Source organism: Meleagris gallopavo, chromosome 2 (assembly GCF_905368555.1).
Source record: "Meleagris gallopavo chromosome 2, MGAL_WU_HG_1.1, whole genome shotgun sequence".
NCBI lineage: Eukaryota > Metazoa > Chordata > Aves > Galliformes > Phasianidae > Meleagris > Meleagris gallopavo.
In genome coordinates, this window is record NC_139405.1 from 51032202 (window position 1) to 51047692 (window position 15491).

General features: G+C 38.6%; 1 protein-coding gene across 2 annotated transcripts in view; it reads left to right on the forward strand.

Annotated features, from left to right (window-relative positions):
• The window catches only part of SYNJ2 (synaptojanin 2), a 66319-nt gene that overhangs the window by 1510 nt on the left and 49318 nt on the right, over window positions 1-15491 (forward strand). For both annotated transcript variants that reach the window (XM_085217123.1, XM_085217124.1), the window contains one exon: window positions 7943-8029. In XM_085217123.1, the coding sequence (XP_085073249.1) occupies window positions 7943-8029 (87 nt within the window). Of the gene's footprint in view, window positions 1-7942; window positions 8030-15491 lie in introns of those variants that run through there.

Sequence of the window (15491 nt, forward strand, 5' to 3'; positions counted from 1 at the left end):
TCAAAATGACGGGTCTGGTATTACAGACCAGCATTGTGCACAACCTCCCTGATCCAAAACTGTATTGACAGTAAAAAATCAATGAATTTTGATATGGCTTGTGTTATTCCAATCCAAACCCAGAGCAAATCCACTGTCTAAAGCCAATGTGCATGAGTAGGACTGAGAAACCAGTGTTCAACTAGTGACCTCAGACCTTTGTAGAACTAGTCATTGAGAAGGTTATTTACAATCTCACTAATCTAAGGAATCCTCAACTTAAAATAGGCTTTTCTCTCACAGTGTTGCTGTCTTTCATCTGAATACCTGTAGCTAGAAGTGTGGAAGTGATTAAAGAATTCATATGGTCTCTTCTGAAATGTATGTTATTGTGCTTTAGCACTCAGTGATCTCTCGAGGTCCCTTCCAACCCCTGCAATTCTGCAGTTCCGTGGTGGCTGCTGTAAAAGCTGGTTTCCCATGCCTTTGGAAAGTCATCTAGTAGGGAGATAACTGTGATCATTCATGCATTGGCATCCAGCCTACTTTGTGTTAATGAATTTGCCATTTTAATTCATTTAGTTTCTCTTCCTGCCTGGTTCTGTTCCTATGTTAGAGGAAAAGGTAGTTTATCCAGTTGAGCCAGTTTAGTTCCTTTCTTCTATTTATGAAGGGAAGGACCAGAAAAGGAGGGAAAACCAGCAGCAGGTATTGTGATGGTAAATTTACAAGAACTGTAAAAAGGAAACTCCATGGCTAAGATGTCAACAGAGACAAGGTCAGTTTTGTTTTGCCCTCAAGTTGTTACTGGCTGCAAAACATTTCAGATAAATACAAACCTAAGGCTAGTAGGCTTGGGCTACTTTGATTTTCCATTTCTGAAATGAAGATATAAAGAATTGCATGCCCTTGGTGATGAAGAAGTAATGTGATTATGCCTTTTGCAGACTTCCATGCTCTAAATCAAAACAAATGTGTAAGTTGTACAAATATTGTAAGTTGTTCATGCAGTTTTGTAGTAGCAGCCTTAATCTGATACAAGTGTAGAAAGGAATAATTATAGATGGACAGTTGAAGGCCTGGAAGGAAATTACAGTTGTTGTGTGTTATTCTTTTTTTCTTAATTACCAAATGTCTAGTTTGCTCTTAAGCAGACGTGGCATCTGAATTTTTACTAGAAGAAGTTAAGTCACTTCCTTTCCTGCTATCAAGTTTAAGTAGCAAAACTGACTGAAAATCATCCTAGAGGAAGAAATGTTATAAGAAAAAAATCTGGAAAATGCATATGTGTACGAGCACGATATCAGTAGAGGCCATGAAACTCTGCCAAACTCAGAATCAACCCTTTCAAATATATAAACCAAAACTTTGATACTATCTCATGGGAGACAAGACACTTTTTTCCTCTCTTGATGTATTGTAAAGGTTATGATGACAATGTTTTTTCAGAATTCTTAATTTTAGTACTTGAAAAGTGTTTGCATGTTCAATTTCAGTAGTGGAAAAATATTATGAGGATCTTCAACTGTCTGAGAAGACAAGAATTCATAAAATAACCAGATTCAGTCTGTATATGAAGCCTAACTTGAGAAACTTTTGTAAAGGTCAAGGAATCAAAAATCACAGTGGGAAAACTAACTGCCCTATCGCAACTCCTTTTTCTGTATAGTGAAGCGATGTAAGAGTCGTACAATTTTCTGTTCTAGCAGAAATTCAAACAGTACTTCTAAAGAAAATAGTTTTTTTCCCTCCTTTTCTCATGATGTCACTGTAGGGTGGAGGGTAAAACTCTCTGCTTTGAGTTTAACAGCATGAAAGAATGTCTCCAGGAGTTCACTGAACTAGAACATCAGTAATTAGCTTCTGCCATGGAAGAGTGTTACAGGAAAAATTGTCACTGGTTCAGAAGCCTTTGCTTACATGAGAGGGAACGTAGATAGAAGTGCTGTCACTACTTTTAATGCAGTAGTTTTAATACTTCATAGGTGAAGTGAGCTGCATATTAAAGCCATAGCTGCAAATATAGTTTTCTAACTTTATTATAGAAATGAAATGATGTCGATAGGAATGCTCAGCTTCAGCAATTCATCACAAACATGTATTTTTGCAAAGGCAGGGCCAAAGGACATACAGACAGTTAAAAACTTTTGTAAGTGCTTTGATTCTGAAATTGCCATTATTAAAAGATGTTACCGCTCCCATCAGAATGGATCCTAACTGGCCACAGTGTTTTGAAAATAACAAAATTCAGAGCTGATAAAGTGCATGCTTTGCAGACGTGTCCGGAGGTTTTTTCTCCAGACTGTCACTCAGAGATCTGGGAGGTGAGCCTGTACTGGAAGCAGATGGGCATAGTTAGGTGGTGGAGAAGCTCTGTGCCTCCTCCACAGCTTCAGGCGCAGGTGAAGCTGGGGCTGAGTCTGGCAGTGGGAGGAATGAGAGGCCAGATGCTACTGTGTGCACATTCGCCATTTGCCATTGGATTTGTAATTCTGTCTACAAATACGTCATTGAGCGAGGCTGTGGAAATAAAGCACGAGTAATTGTGCAAACATACTGTGAATGTATTACTGTCTGCTACACGCTATCAGAAACAGTGAGCCCAACAGCATGACTTGTTTTACTCATATGCCTCATTATTTATGTAACTCCTCTCATTATTGTATTTGCATTCCTAAAGCTTACTTTTTTTTTTTTTAATAAAATACAGTGTTTTATAAAATTTTCTGAAGTTTAATAGTGTTCAAACTTCTCCCATCTGTGGATTCAAACAAACCTTTTGTAGTGGAAGGAGTCTGACAGAAGCCTTGCTGATGTCGGCTGCGCTGTCTGTGTCTTTGTATGACTATATATAATATGTAACATTAACCACATAAAGATAATGATCAAGCTTCAGAGAAATGACTTAGGAACTTCTCCTTTATGTTCTTGGCTGCCTGCAGACCACAGGAGTGGCTGGTACAATGGTCTTCTGAGTCCATTCCTTGGCTGTGAGTGAATATATCCATATCCACACTTACAAGTATGAAAACATAATCCCTTACTGGAAAAGAATGATTCCTATTATATAGAAAGCTGGGATGAACTTCTCCAAACTGCCACTTTGTCATGTTTTCAAGCAGAAAAAACTCTGTTCTATAGAAAGCTGGTGAATATATTGCTTAAAATTTTGAGTATCCAGACTGTTAACTGGAACTCTGACCTTTTCCCAGCCCTGTATTGCATGATGTATATTGTGTTAGAGGATACAGCCTGGCTTGGGTAACATATGTGTAGCTTGAACTGGATGCGAACGGGAAGTTTTTAGCAACAAAAGGTTATGAATGTAAATGACAATACAACAAAGTGCTTTAGGTTTGTCTGAGAAAAAACAGGAGTTGTAAGCATGTCGTTTATCTTCACTCATAAAACACCAGATGCTGGATGTATTTCTATGTTAAGATGCCGGTGTGTGTATTTTTTTATCACGTTTTTTTGTGTATGAAATTTGTTTAATTATATATTTGCTCTTTCTTGTAAAAATTCACACCTCTTTCACCAAAATACTAGAAGAAGCACGAATAAAGCTTCCATCACATCAATCCAACAGTTCTGCAATTACATACTTGTATATTCTGAAGTATTTCTGTCGCTGCTAAGCAGGTATCTAAATACTTCCAGAATCAGACTTAAGAGGAGAGACAGAATCCATAACCCAGCCTCTTACCTTCTTCTTGAAGACCTCGTTCCGTGGTTTTACCTGAAAGTTGAAGGTGTTACTGTCCCTGCCCTTGATGTTGGACTTTGGACTGAGGTGCCTTCCTGCAGTCACTGGGCTTTCTGGGCACGACAGGGCTGGCAGCCATGGTGGTTCCTGGTGAAGTCTGGGAGTCACAACTTGAATAAAGGAAGCTGCGTGCACCTGGCCAATTCCTGCTAGACATTACATCAAATGTGCAGCTTTTGTAAGCAGGAAGTCACACTTGGATAGTAGTATGTCATTTTTTTGCATGGCTCTGAAATATTTTATGCTTTGAAACAGCTCACTCTTGATAGAATTTATTATAATTTGGTTTTGTTGAATTATTGTGCCCCTCTTGTTTCACAAGAGTTGAAAATTTCAGCTAGCGTGCTAACCTTACATATTATTTACATCAGAAGCTTTTAAATAGTATTAAAAATGGTGAGGAATGCATGCAGTGTGCAATTATATAAAGCTCTTACAAACACACAACACAGTTGTAATTAGTGCAGAAGGGTGGGTACTCAATTATATGTTTAGTGGAAGGATAGATTGCTAAAAAATACTACTGGGAAGCTTTAGAGGAGTTTGATAATTACTAGATGTACTCTCTGCTACCTGAAGCCATTGTTAAACACCAAACAAATGCATTGTGTGTTTGGGAAAGTCAGCTTGTTCCCCAAGTAACACAACTTCATGGTGAATTTCATCAGCTTCTATGCTGATGAAGGAGCTAGCACCTCCTTTTATTAACTGTATGTATGTACATATATTTTCCACCTTTCTTTCTTGAAAAAGAAAGGATTTTACTTGTGGGCAGAATGTAGTTAAATGTCCATTCTTCATCCTAGATTTTCGAGTAAACAGCACTTTTAGCTTCTGCATTTTAGAGCTTTTAGAAAGCTCTTACACAATAAAAACTCTGTCATGGAAAACTTTAAGTGGAAAACACGGAAATGATTGCCATGTTACTGATTAGGAATGTGCTGTGTATCTGGACATGTCTAGCTGTCAAATGTTTCTACTAAGACAGTATTTACAATATCATTCAATCTTGTTCTGTGTGTTTTATATTCTCCCTGTATATCAACAGTACTTTAGAATTCTGTAGTAATTTTTCCCTTTAGCTCTGCTCTTTATCCAATAGCGCGTTGGTTGTTTTGTTTTTCTAGTTGCTTGCTTTCCAACCCTTTTGTGTCCTCACATTGCTAGCCAATAGTCTTAAGATCAGGTTTGGTGATGAGATGTCAATAAGAAATGTTGAAGATTTACAATTAATTATTTCTAGTAATAAGATATGAAATTGACTCAGACCCTCTGCAGTGTCCTTGTAAAGTCACACTTTGGTCATCCTTTCATTGTATCTTTTTTTTTACAGCAGGTCCCTGTCTCAAGCAGCATGGCATCGTCTCAGGGTATAGCACCAGGGAGTGTAATGGGATAGGAGCCTGCAGTATCTGTAACAAATAGATGCTTTTCCTCACAAAAATTTGGTCTCCACACACTAAAATATTCTGGCCTCCCAGCTTATGTGCTCATATGGCACAGATGTGTTGGCTGGGTTTGTTTCTTCTTGGCCTGAGGAGCGAGCTGTATCCAGAGTGCATGGAGCTGGTCAGGGAAGAAGCATTTTGTCCCTGCTTTGGTTTCATGAATCTAAATATCCTCTAGAATAAGTATCAGAATCTGCCATATGATAGAAGTTTTGGGGAAGTTGTTATCTAGCGAGAAAGAGAGGCAGCACAGCCCAGCGGCCTCCTGCAGCTTTGTGTTGGAGGTGCTCCTCAATTTTAGGTGGCTCCTTTGGAAACCCTGACTGCTGCTGCCATGCTGGCAAATGTTCAGTCCTACTGTCTGCCCAGAAGCAGGCGTGTTCCCCTACTGCTGTTGGCAAAGCCCAGGTCTGTGCACGTGGAGATGTCCCATGCCAGGAGCTGATGGCTGCTGCAATTGCCTGGGAAATTTCGGTGGTTTCTGTATGTGTTAGAGCTGGGTGCTTCTTATCATTGGTATTGTGCTGCTTAAATGCTTCCAGGATGTGTCTTGCCTGCAAGTTTGTAAGGTTCTGCCTCAGTCTAAGATCAAAATTTCTCCTTATTTCAGTCATTCCCTCTTTCTTACTGAAGGTGGAATATTTAGAGCAAGAATTTTGTTTATGTTTTTTCTTTTTTCTTTTAAATGTAACAAAAACAAAGTTCTGAGGCAGAGAAGAAGTTTCAGAGAAAGATACCAGCGTGCTGTTGCTGCTTTTTCCTAGGTACTAGAGATGAAGTGAGATGTCAATTTTCTAAACTCTTTTTCTCTTCTTTAATACTTAGGAAGGCCTAACACTGTTTAGAAAGAGCTGGGGCCATTCAGAGAAGAGAAGGCTTTGAGGTGGTCTTTCAATAGCGGCCTTTCACTACCTAAAGGGGAGCTACAGAAAGGAAGGGGACAGACTCTTTAGCAGGGTCTGTGCAATAGAATAGGGGGAAATGGCTTCATGCTTAAAGAGGGTAGATTTAGGTTAGATATCAGGAAAAAGTCTCTTACGGTGGGGATGGTGAGGCACTGGAACAGGTTGCCAAAAGGGGTGTTTGATGCCCTGTCTCTGGAGAATCTCAAGGTGAGGCTGGATCAGGCACTGGACGACCTGTTATAGATGTGGTGTCCTGTTCATTGCAGGGGAGTTGGACTGGATGGCTTTTAAAGGTCCCTTTGAACCCTAAGGATTCTGTGATTTTATGATATACATATATATACATATATACATATACATATATATATATATATATATATATAAATGAAACATTCCTAAACTTTTTTTTTATTTTTAATTTTTTTGCGCAAGTTTTCTTTGGTGTTTTTTGTTTGGTTTTTGTTTTGAGGTGCCCAGCCCTTAAGAAGTACTATTACAGAATACTTGACTGTTGCTGCCTAGAGGTTTGCATTACCGAAAAGAAATCTCTTTATTCTTTCAATTGCTTATGTTTTATTTCATTGGTGTTTGTGGTATCAACATTTTACTGTTTTCTGATGATTTACTAGGTGTTTGTAGAAAGCAAAATAGAATTAAGAAAAAAATTAACAATTCTTCTTTATTTGTGACAGATGCTAAAACTGAGACAAATATGTTTTAATTTTCTTCAAAAGAGTTGCCTCTTCAGGAATTCATAGGAATTGTGCAAGTGGAAGTGTCCTTTCTGCCACTTCAGAATGTCAGAGATGGACATTTATTTTCCATCTTCTCTCTGAGCTCCTTGCATCTTCAGGTTTATAAAGAAAAGTCTGCTGCTTTTCCTTCTGTCATCCATTGCAGGCAGCTCAGTTTGTCCTTGTTAGACCAGAAGCTTTTAGATTCTTTTTTCAATTGCTGAAGCTTACTAGTAGAAGAAGATTTTGAAGTACTAGCTAACTTCTGAAAGTGCCATGTTTCTGTTCATCCATTTACTTCATGAAGAAGTAAATGGGCATTTGAGGGTTACTGTTTTACTCATTCAGGAGGCTAAGTTTGCTCCTCGTTAGGAAATATATACCTGCTGGTTCAGGAAATAATTTATTTTTGCATTAAGGTATCAGGGACATGTTTGACCATGTTCTGGCTTAATGCTTATGCCCATTGGGATCGATTAATGCAGAAACACACAAGTCTAGCAACAGCATCTGATTCTCTTATTTATTTGTTTTTAAACAGCTAATTCTTACTCTATTAAGGTATAAACGCAGTTTCTCTTGAAATCAACATCTGATGTGTGTCTGCATTGAATTATCTCCTATAAAAAATTCCAATTCTGTTAGAAATTAGACTGCCAGAATCTGGAAACAGAATCCATCTCTTTTTATATGTCAAAAAAGATAGATTGTATTTTAGCTTATGTTCAGACAGTTGTGTTTGGGTTTTTCTTTTGCTGTTAGTTCAGAACAGTGTGAAGTTCAAATGTGCTTATACATTCCTTTATGAATTCTGAAACTGATGTGGCATCTGCTAACATCTCCACTGTAAAATTAGAGCATTACTAATGATCATATTTTCTAGACGGACAAAGTACCCCCTTCTTTCTTTTGAGATGGCATGTGGAAAGGCTGTGCACTTTTGTCCCATCTCTTTTTAATGGCTGTGCTCTCACAAGGTTTTAGGGCTGGTCTCTGTGGTTTTGCTTTCTGAATGAGATCAACAGGGGTGGATTGCTGCAGACTATAACAATCTTAAAATGTGATGAAAACCAAAAATTAAGGTTTGCTGTCTTTCATTTTGCTTCTCAGCTCCAGAAGAAAAGGATGCAATTAAAGGACAATATGAAAAACTCATGGATGCTTATGGCTGCTTAGGAGAGCTTCAGCTTAAATCTGGTAAGTGAGCGTCAGTATGATTGAGATTATAAAAATGTCCAGACAACACTGGCATGCTGTAATGCCAAATGGCTCAAGTTCTCCACTTAGCATGTGAAAGCTAATTGCAGTCTGTTATCTGTAGTCTGGAAAAGATCTGCTTCTTTTTTATGCTGTGCCAAAAGCATACTGTTAAGTGATAGCCCAAGAATTTTGGATTTTTTTTTTTGCTTTTGTTTTGTCTGTTTTTACTGTCTCAAGATAATTATCTTTTTTTTTTTTCCCTACCACATTTCTGTAAGGCAAATTCTGTTTTCTTACTTTTTTATTTTTTATTTATGAAGGTTTGTATTTAAACAGTAAAAAATTATGACTATTTGAGACTGCAGTCCTACAGCCCTATCCTTTCTATAATGCCCAATTGCCTTTAATTGGGAAATTCTTATGGATAAAGATTTGTAGAAGCAAGCCCTTAACTTCAGGCCTTTAACTAATATTGCTAGTAATGTAAGGAATATTTCATATCACTACTTTCAATTTTGGTACAGTTTTGGTACACTTTGGGAACAGCACAGGACTTGCTATTATACTGCCCACGGGAATTTTAATGGAAACAGCATTTTTTAGGAAGAGAACTTCAATAATTGCTTTGAAGGTAATAGTACTTTGCAAAGCAGACTTCAAATCTACTGATGAATAGGATGCATTAAAACAAAAGCTTAATGATATTAAAGCATTATACAGTTCCAACCTCATCTGTACTCATTAAGGAAAACAGCATAAGCTTTGCTCCCACGATCTTCTTAATGTAAGCCTTGCTTTTGACTTGAGGGGATGACAGTATTGATTTCCATACAACTTGGTCCTTGATCAAGGAATCTCTCAAAGACAACAGTGGCATGAGCACTGCCTTATTTAAATCAGTACATAAAGTGTATCTTTTTGTAGTTCACTTGCCATTTTATGGCTCGAGGAGTGTGATGTGGGATTGATCTGAAGAGGTGGCTGCAATCCGAAAGATTTGTGTGTCAGCATTTAAAACTCTAGGTCTGTCGAGTCTCTTTAAATAAATGCGGGCTTTTTGTTAGTTGTGTTTCTTGTGGAATTAATTATGCATTTTCATAGAGATTTATATCAATTTGTTAACGCAATTAAAAATGGAGGGCTTGTGATTGTTTTTTCTTGGCACTTGGACCTGTTTTTCCTCATAGGAGTCTAATTAAACCTGTTGTAATAATAAAGGAATGTGGTCAAGCTCTTCAGGTTACAGATGAGTTTCTTGTACATGATGGAAACTAAATATATCTGGTTTCATATTAAAAACTTCATATCTTTCATTAAAAGCTTCTTATCTGACTTCATATTAAAAAGAAATTAATTTCAGCTGGGGTATAAAATATACTCAACCTTATTTTCTCCTTTTTATTTCTTTGCTCCCCATGTCCTTACTTCTTGAACATCTGCTTCAATGCCTGTAAAGTGTGAGGTTTTTCCTCTCCAAGCTCTATCACTGCACATTTGTCTTGCTCTAGTGTCAAATTACAAGTACTGGTAGAGGATTTCCTTTGGAAAGCACTGTTAAAAATTGTGTTGGTAATTGGATTAAAAAAGGTTCATAGTGGAGGCCAACTCCTAATTGTGATTGAGTGAAAAGTCAGGAGGGTCATGCTGTAATGGTAAGCAAAGGTAAGCAAACATTTTCTGCTGCAAAGCATGTTTTAAAAAAGCAAAGATGATTGCCTGCCTGCTATTTCTCCAGTAAAAAGGTAGCCCATTTTTTTTCTGTCTCATATTTTCCATTTTATGTGTAAGTATGCATTCATCCCTTTAGCTTTTGCTTATATAAAAGATTAACACTAGAAAGGCATGCAATATAACTTTTTTTTTTTTTTTTTAAATGTTTGCAGCTGTTTGAGCATAATTGGCCAGCTCCTCAATGCCCATCAGTGATCAGGAGTATCACTATTTTTTTTTTGCTTACCGTTGAAAATGGATCATAAGTAATAAATTAACTGAAAATATTTTAAAAAGTGCATTCCACTGGGATATTAAGAGTATATTTTAGAGCAGAAGGGGAGATTCTTTTGAGATGTGAAAAGATGTCTCTGAGCACTTTAATTAATCCGTAAGTATCGTTACTTAGGAATCCAAATAAATCACATTGTATGCCTGCCAGAGTAGATCATGCTTTTCAAAAAAGAGAAGATGAAATATGTGAGGCTGACTCACAAAGTTAATGTTTCCCATCAGTGATAACGTTCACTTCTATGTACTTCTGTCTGTTAACATGACTCACTAAGTTCTTCTGCTTTCTTTTGTGACATAGATGGCAGCAGAATGAATTGTATACCGTGTTTCTGAGCTGTATCTCATCCAAAATTATGCTACCAAAAAAGATCTTGCTGCAGCAAATACATTTTCAGCAATGAGCTGGTTTTGCAGTGTTTGGTTTAGACGTTGTGATGTCAGGAAGGAGGCTGCATATAGAAGGTAATATTCTGACGTCATCGTCACGTAGTTTACTTAGTACAGCTGCTGTATTTAGGGAGGCACTCTGACATCATTTGTCTGTATATACTCTTACGCTTGTACTTGCAGTGTGTTTGTTTGACAGCCTAAAGGAAGAATTTTCAAAAGCAAAGAGGTCAACTAAGTACATTTCCTAATATATAATTGTGTTTAGAAGAGAAAGAACATCTTTGAGGCTAAAAATGTCATTTGAAAAACTTAATTTCTTTTTGTGATTCTGATATAGATTTCATTGGAGATATTCAGCTAGCTGCTTAGAAACAGATCATCTGCTGCACTCTATTGCTAATTTTGAAGAAAGATGAGAGGCAATAATACCTTTGACTTTTTTTTTAGTAGACTATAAAGTGAAGTAGAGCTATGTGAGGAGATAAAATGCTGTGGAAATGAAGCATGCTGAGGGAATATGTGGAAATAGCATGAATATTGGAATGGAGAGTGATCAAAAACCGGACTGAATTCATTTTTAAAAGGTTATTTTATGTGGAATATTCAAGTTAAAAGGACAAAGTCAGAAATGAATATTGCCTTCTTTAAACTGTATCACCTAACAGGCAGGTCTGAAAGTCATCCCATAGAATACGGGGGAAACAACTGTCATGAGTCAAGTAGACAGGTTAAATACAGAAACTGCAGCTCATTATAGGTGTGACGTACCAGAACTGCATTTCCTGCAGGCTTGCTGAAATTCCATTAAAGTAGTTGGCTTCACAAGAGCTTTTGAAAAACAAATAAGGACAGAAGTTATTTTTGTCTTGCTTTTCTGCCAAAAAATTCTTCCTCCTCTGCCTCTCTGGTACAACTTAACGAATAGGGCATTCAGCACATATTGCTGGGAACAATGCATTTCTAACATTTCTTCTAAAGGGTTTTTTACAGACTATTGTGGTGATTTATAGTTGTAATGGGGCAAAATAATGATCTCGTAAGAAACACTTCACTTTTCACTCAAATGTTTATTCAGAGAAAAAAAAAACTGTGAGGAAATTAGAGATTTCTACATTTGTGATATTCTATTACAGTTCTTAATGTTCTTAAATCACTTTCATAGGATGGTTTGGGTTGGTAGGGACCTTTAAGAACATCTAGTTCCAACCCCCCTGCAATGGGCAGGGACACCTCCCTCTAGACCAGGTTGCTCAGAGCCCCATCTAGCCTGGTCTTTGAATGCTTCCAGGGAGGGGTCATCCACAGCCTCTTTGGGCGACCTGTTCCAGTGTCTCACAACTCTCCCAGTAAAGATTTTCCTCCTAATATCTAGTCTAAATGTCTCTTCCAATTTAAAGCCATTTCCCCTCATCCTGTTGCTACCTACCCTTATAAGAAGTTCCTTCCCAGTTTTCCTGTATGCCCACTCCAGGTACTGGAAGGCCACTATAAGGTCCCCCTGGAGCCTTCTCTTCTCCACAATGAACAGCCCCAGCCCCCTACTTCCCTCATAGGGGAGGTGCTCCAGTCCTCTGATTATCTTTGTGGCCCTCCTCTAGACCCTCTGGCTCCATATCCTTTTTGTGTTTGATGAACACAGTGCTCGACATGGGGTCCCATGAGTGCAGAGTAGAGGGACAGAATCACCTCCCTTGACCTGCTGGTCACACCTCTATTGATGCAACCCAGGATGCAATTGCCCTTCTGGGCTGCAAGTGCACATTGCTGGCTCATGTTGAATTTTTCCTCAAATGTCACCTCCAAATCCTTCTTTTTATGGCTGCTCTGAAAGTGGGATTGTACATTAAACTCTTTGTGAAAGTTTAGAAGAGAAAAGAAAAAGAAAAGACTTTTTTGTTGCGAGGGCTTAGCAGCTAATGTGGCTGTTGATACAGAATTGTCATGGTTTCATGATTTTTCATTATCGGTATTCCACATCATAACATCATGCAATGTACTGGGGGTTTGACTGCTGATGCTCAAGTTCCGGGTGCCTGTCCAGCGGAGAAGAGCAGCTACGTTTCCCCAGGGGGCTTTGCGGTCAGCGAGGAGATATAACTCCCGGCAAGGTCACCTGATGCTCTCTTCTCTGCCTGCGCTGCTTCGCTTGCGCTTCTCTGCCTGCGCTGCTTCGCTTGCGCTTCTCGCCTGCGCTTCTCTGCCTGCGCTTCTCATCTCAGCGTTGTGGTAAGGCCGATCCACTATCAATTTCACATTCTCTCTCCTTATAAAATTCTGTTGATACCATATTTAGTAAATTACTTTGTTTTACCTCAGATTGTTGCCACTGTTTTCAATTATTTCGGGGTCCCTTATTTTCTTTTTTTTCCCGGGGGCGCGGATCCGCGGATCCCTCCGCCCTTCTAGTCACGGAACCGGGCCGAACCAGCCCGTAAACCGTTGACAAGAATGAAGGGTGAGTGCCAGACCTGGAGCCCTGATCACACCACAGGAAAGAACTTTTCTGTTTTCTGAGATGCTTTTAGTCAGCCTTAGTGCTGGTCCCATTTATCCTTTGCTTTGCAGCTGCCAGCTGAATGCAGCATACTTTCTGTTACTGCAGGGCACATTGACATCAAGGACAAACTGGTGTAATTTTCCTCCCATTGTATCTCTACTAGTTACTTTTTTTCGGTGATAACAGCTGTGGACTCCTATTTTAAGAAACGAGACTGGAGTTTGGTCTCCTATTCCAGATGTGCGAGGACCTCCAGAGAGGGCATAACTTTGGTTTAGGCTTGACTGCTCATTTATTGACTTTAGGTGTTGCTTGTTTTTGTTTTTGTTTTTCTAAATCCATTTAGCTATAGATGTTTTGATCAGAACAAATATAAATACTCTGAACATTGTTAAGCTTGTTTCAAAGGCAGTAGCCTCATAATGTGCTTCATAATGCTGCTGCCAAGTGGATTTGACTGGACTGTATGATATATTTTTGTGGTGACCGGTCTAGCATGGTACTTTAGATGCTATTTGCATAGGAACAGTTTCACTGCAAACTTAAAAAGTAACAATATTTTTACTATAATTACAATATTGGAAATGATAATGAGCTGTGGTTTTGAAAAGTTAAAGCTTCAGGAATTAATGAAGTAGTTATGGCTGTTTTAAGGAATGTCTGCGTTTCAGTTTTCTCGATTTCATTAGCATTGTGGTATTTTCATAGTTAGCTCAGCAAAAACAATTTCATTACAAGAAAATTCTCTCTTTCTCATGCTGTGGCCTCACAAATGTCTGTACTGTCAGAAATTCTAAGTTGTGTTGAGAGCAGGAGATTTTCTGTGGGGGAGGGTTTAGGAAGCCAGGAATGCAGCTTCTCACATTCTTTTGTAGGAATTGCTGGATAATAAAAATGAATTGCGTAGGAACTAAAAGAATCTCTGAGTAAATTCCTGTCAGCTAAAAATGTTATTTTTCTTCCACCAAATGAACAGTTACCAAAGGATGTAGCATCTGCAAGTCTTAGAAATGGAGAAAGTCAATTTAAAATTTAGTTTTTATAAAAGTTACATGCACCAGTAACAGCAGCATCTGTCCTGAGGGAAGCAATCAAAGCAATTTCTACCAGTGTGTTTGTGCTTGGTACATCTGTTTCCGTGTTAAGTGGTTAAGTCAGCGACTGACAAACAAGCAGAAGTGTCCTGTGGCTGGTAATGTTAGGTTTCTGCCTAATGAGGTACTATTTGGAGATGTAACACTTACGTTTTTTCCTTCTGAATTGGCATTTTCAAGCTGAGAAAATGCCTAACTAAAAGATCAAGTGCAGGTAGCTCAGTTATCATTTCCATCACAAGCTTGATTAATGTAGTAATCATTTTATTTAAAATCGTAAGCAGCCTGGATCAAAAGAGAGAGACGTAGGGTAGAGGCAACATGAGCAAAAAGATTTGGTATTGAAAGAAGAAGTTCCCACACAAAAACTGATATTCCTGTCAATGAGGGAAACATGGAGAAAGGTGTGTTCTGCTGTGTATAGCTGCATAGCTTAGTGTGAATAATTTCTTAGATTTTACGGAGACATAATTAAAAGGTGAATAGTTGTATAGTCTTTTGGTAGCATTAATTTTGTTGCGTGAGGCTCTAGGAATGTAAGGGGTTGATCAGAGCCCTCTTGCTGCTCCGGGCCCTGTGGCTACATCTCTGTGGGTGAGGATAGGGCAGGGCACAGGCGTGAGCACTGTTATTAGGATATTGCACTGAGGCAAGAGTGGCACATCCATCAGGCATCAACAGGGAAGGATCTTTCTCACCCGGACAGTGCAGAGTGCCCCAGGCACTCTGGAAAAGGTTGCTGAAGACTGTGGTGGTGCTTGTACTCCTTGCCTCAGCATCTGAGACAGCCAGCTCTCTGAGCCTGTCACTAATTATTTTCTATCTCTGAAACTGATTGATAGTAAGGCGTACATTAACAGTGTTTCTATGCATTCCTTTCAAATTGTCATGAACTGAGTTTACTCTGAGCTGCTTAGCTTTGCAGGGTTTTACCAAAGTCACAGAAGCTATCAGCTTTCCTGCAAGACAACTGACCCTTGGTTCTTCTGGAGGTTGCAAAGCAGAATTTAGTTGGGTATGAACTACCATGGTGATAACTGATGTCATCTTCTACTCTTGATCTTCTATAATTATGCACATTCATGTGCAAAGAATTAATAAACTATCAAATTATAAGTATTTGTAGTCCTCCACTACAGCGTTGTCTAGAAAAGTGCAGAAAATGTGCTGTAGAACACTCAAGAAGGAGAACACAGCATACCCTTGTTACAGAAAGAAATGTGATGAACAGTTGTTTGTTTTTCTTTTTAATAAATACCACCTACGCTGGCCTTTATGCAATATTGAAGTCAGCAGAACACAGCAGAATGAATAAAATCCAATCTCCCACCTTGTCCTGCTATCTCAGTCCCCTGTGCCTACACAAATACTGTAGTCCTGCTGAAAGCCAGCCCCAACTCCAGTTTTTGTAGCTTACCAGTGATCTGAAAGCAAGGGCTCTGCTGACATTTCAGGAACAAGCTAGTTGTTGCAA